The sequence below is a fragment of the Colobus angolensis genome, unplaced genomic scaffold (genome assembly GCF_000951035.1).
Source record: "Colobus angolensis palliatus isolate OR3802 unplaced genomic scaffold, Cang.pa_1.0 Scaffold4, whole genome shotgun sequence".
In the NCBI taxonomy this organism is placed as follows: domain Eukaryota; kingdom Metazoa; phylum Chordata; class Mammalia; order Primates; family Cercopithecidae; genus Colobus; species Colobus angolensis.
Genome location: NW_012117376.1, coordinates 12,166,473 through 12,170,463, shown reverse-complemented (window position 1 = coordinate 12,170,463; position 3,991 = coordinate 12,166,473). Strand labels below are relative to the sequence as shown.

At 44.9% G+C, this 3,991-nt stretch overlaps 1 protein-coding gene across 1 annotated transcript in view; it reads left to right on the top strand.

The window, feature by feature from the left end:
- The first annotated feature begins 1,854 nt into the window (after positions 1-1,854).
- GMEB1 (glucocorticoid modulatory element binding protein 1) overlaps positions 1,855-3,991 on the top strand; it is a 35,922-nt gene continuing 33,785 nt past the window's right edge. The window contains exon 1 of the mRNA XM_011955665.1: positions 1,855-2,013. Coding sequence (XP_011811055.1) covers positions 1,886-2,013 — 128 coding nt within the window. The 5' untranslated portion in view covers positions 1,855-1,885. The remainder of the gene's footprint in view (positions 2,014-3,991) is intronic.

Sequence of the window (3,991 nt, the reverse complement as noted above, 5' to 3'; positions counted from 1 at the left end):
GGGTTCACGCCATTCTCCTGCCTCAGCCTCCCGAGTAGCTGGGACTACAGGCGCCCGCCACCATGCCCGCCTAATTTTTTGTATTTTTAGTAGAGACGGGGTTTCACCGTATTAGCCAGGATGGTCTCCATCTCCTGACCTCGTGATCCGTCCGCCTCGGCCTCTCAAAGTGCTGGGATTACAGGCGTGAGCCACCACGCCTGGCAATTTTTTGTATTTTTAGTAGAGACGGGGTTTCCCTGTGTTAGCCAGGATGGTCTGGATCTCCTGACCTCGTGATCCGCCCGCCTAGGCCTCCCAAAGTGCTGGGATTATAGGCGTGAGCCACCGCGCCTGGCACCTATACTCTCTTAAGTGACTCTCTTTTCAACCTTGAAGACTAATAACTGCAGAATGTCTTGGGGTCCTCTGAGTTTTCGTTAAGATTGGGACAATGCTTGGAGTAACTTTAGAGTCAAGGAGCACATGGTGCTGGACACTGGTTTTCTCAGTAACTCTGCAAGGAAGATACTGGGCAAGATTATCTCTCCATTCAGTCTGAGGCAAAGAGGTATTGAAAAGTCCTAGAGGGGCCAGGTGCGGTGGCTCACACCTGGAATCCGGCACTTTGGGAGGCCGAGACAGGTGGATCATTTGAGGTCGGGAGTTCAAGACCAGCCTGGCCAACATGGTGAAACCCTGTCTATACTAAAAATACGAAAATTAGCTGAGTGGTAGTGGCGCACACCTATAATCCAAGCTACTTGGGGAGGGCAAGACAGGAGAATCACTTGAGCCTGGGAGGCAGACGTTGCAGTGAGCCGAGATCGTGCCACTGCACTCCAGTCTGGGCGACAGAGTGAGACCCTGTCTCAAAAAAAAAAAGTCCTAGAGGTCATACAAGTGAATTCAGCATTTATTAAGCAACTACATGATGTAAGTCATCTTCCCCTTCCCATGCATCTCAGTTCACTTACTCCCTCCACAGATACTAAGTATTTTAAAGGACAGAGAACTTGAGGCAAAATGGCTGTTTGCACAGAAAGTAGATGTGATTTCTAATTTTCAAGAGCTTACTGTTTGGTGTGAACTGGTAATGTGCTGCAAACCAGCTCTCTAGAAAAACAAAATACTCTAATTTGTAGTGCTTGTCAATTTTGGGTCTGTTTACACCCAGCATTGCTGATTTCAAGCTGTCAACTTAGTGTCACTAAACTCAAAAGTTGGAAGAGATATGTATGCACAATTGGTTCTCAGGAGCTATTAAGAGCTTGCTGCAGAACACCATGGAATGAGTCACACATACTAAGAAAACCTATACTAGCAAGTGACTGTTGAGTCGTTTCTGGAAGGATCAGAGCCTATGATAGCCCATCTCATATTTCCCATTCTTTCTAGAGACCCATGATCTCTAGGGTGCTCTAGGCATTATCTTGGCATTCCTTTCATATGGTTGACTTCTTTTCTTTTTCCTCTCCCCTCCCTTCCCCTCCCCTCCCCTCCCCTCCCCTCTCCTCCCCTTTCTTCCTTTCTTCATTTCTGTTTTTTGAGAGGGAATTTCGCTCTTATTGCCCAGGCTGGAGTGCAATGGCATAATCTCAGCTTACTGCAACCTCTGCCTCCTGGGTTCAAGCGATTCTCTTGCCTCAGCTTCCCGAGTAGATGGGATTACAGATACGCGCCACCACACCCAGTTAATTTTGTATTTTTAGTGGAGACAGGTTTCTCCATGTTGGTCAGGCTGGTCTTGAACTCCCAGCCTCAGGCAATCTACCTGCCTCCCAAAGTGCTGGGATTACTGGTGTGAGCCACCACGCCCAGCCTATTAACTCTTTTCAAACCGGATTAAGTTATTGGTGCTTCTCATTCCTGACAGCAGTCCCAGCTATCTGACTTCATGTGAAAGATGGCTAATGCAGAAGTGAGTGTCCCAGTGGGGGATGTGGTTGTGGTACCCACTGAAGGAAATGAAGGGGAGAATCCTGAAGACACTAAAACCCAAGTGATCTTGCAGTTACAGCCTGTGCAACAAGGGTAAGTGGCTAGAGATTTGGGTATTCTGAAGTATTTTGGGAAGTTTCAAGGGTGGGGAAATTACAACTTTATGGTTGCTTAGCACAATGGAACATTTAACATCAATCAGAGCTGGCTTAGTTTTCATCTGTATAATATACTATATTGCATGCTGTATTTGTCGTTTTAGTACTTATTACCAACAGTTACATGTTTCCTTATATCTGCTTCTCTTCTCCACCTTGAGCTCCTTGAGGGTAGGTTACATGGCTCCCTCATTTTATTTTATTGTTATTTTTGTTGAGACAGAGTCTTACTCTGTGACCCAGGCTGGAAGGCAGTGGTGCGATCATAGCTCACTGCAACCTCGAATTCCTGGTCTCAAAAGATCTTCCCATTTTAGCCTCCTGAATAGCTGGGAATATAGGCACATGCCACTGCACCTGGCTGATTTTTCTTTTGTTCTTTTTTTTTTTTTTTAATTTTCATAACATATTTTATTTAACCCAATATACGCAGCACATTATCATTTCGGCACATACTCAATTTAAAATTCCAGGCCTACATAGATGGAGCTGGATGCCATCATCCTCACCAAACCAACACAGGAACAGAAAAGCAAGCACTGCATATTGTCACTCATAAATGGGAGTTAAACAATGAGAACACATGGACACACGGAGGGGAACAACACACACTGGGGCCTGTTGCGGGGTGAAGGGGTGAGGGGAGGGAACCTAGAGGATGAGTCAATAGGTGCAGCAAATCACCGTGGCACACGTATATCCATGTAACAAACCTGCATGTTCTGCACATGTGTCCTGGAACTTTGATTAAATAAATAAAAATTCCAGTTCCAATCCCACTCTTGCACAGTTATGATTCTTCAGCATAACCATGAAAGCATGATTTACTTCAGAGTTCAAATGTTGACTTTTTTATTTTTTGTAGAGATAGGGGTCTTGCTTTGTTGCCCCGGTTGCCTCATCTTATTTATCTGCACTATTCACAGAGGCTCCTTATGTGTCTACCAAAAGACAGTGTAGCTAGAGTCAGAGGACATCAGGCAAGGCAACGACCATAAATTCTCTGAACCCCCGTGGAGGGGAAATTATCAAGCTGAGTCTAGCACCTACTACAATATAATGTATTATGAAGGTATTGGAAAAAGAGAAGATTTAAAAAGGAGTTTTTTTTTTTTTTTTTGAGATGGAGTCTCACTGTATCGCCCAGGCTAGAGTGTACTGGTGGGATCTCAGCTCACTGCAACCTCTGCCTCCCAGGTTCAAGCGATTCTCCTGCCTCAGACTCCGTAGTAGCTGGAACTATAGGCTCCTGCCACCGTGCCTGACCAATTTTTGTATTTTTAGAAGAGATGGGGTTTAGCTGAGATCGTGCCACTGCACTCCAGCAGTAGGTGACAGAGCAAGACTCTATCTCAAAAAAGAAAGAATACAATAAAGTAGACTTACCTTTTAAGCTCTAGTAAACATAATGATGATTCATAGGGAGTGTCAGTATCTTACTATGCCTTAACATTTTGAATGTATTTCGTGACTTTTGACTATGGCTATAGTAGATATAGAGAATTAAGCTCAATCCATCACTATCCTGAGTGAGTTTAGATAATTTTTCCCTGATAAAAATCTTGTTTACAGCCAGTCGTAGTGGCTCACACCTGTAATCCCAGCACTTTGGGAGGCCGAGGCGGGTGAATCACGAGGTCAGGAGTTTGAGACCAGCATGACCAACACGGTGAAACCCCATCTATACTAAAAAATATATAAAAATTAGCCGGGTGAGGTGGTGCATGCCTGTAATCCCAGCTACTCAAGAGGCTGAGACGGGAGAATCGCTTGAGTTCAGGAGGCGGAGGCTGAAGTGACCTGAGATCACGCCATTGCACTCCAGCCTAGACAACAAGAGTGAGACTCCATCTCAAACAAACAAAGAAACATTAAAAATTAGCTGGGCACTTGGCCAGGTACAGTGGCTTATA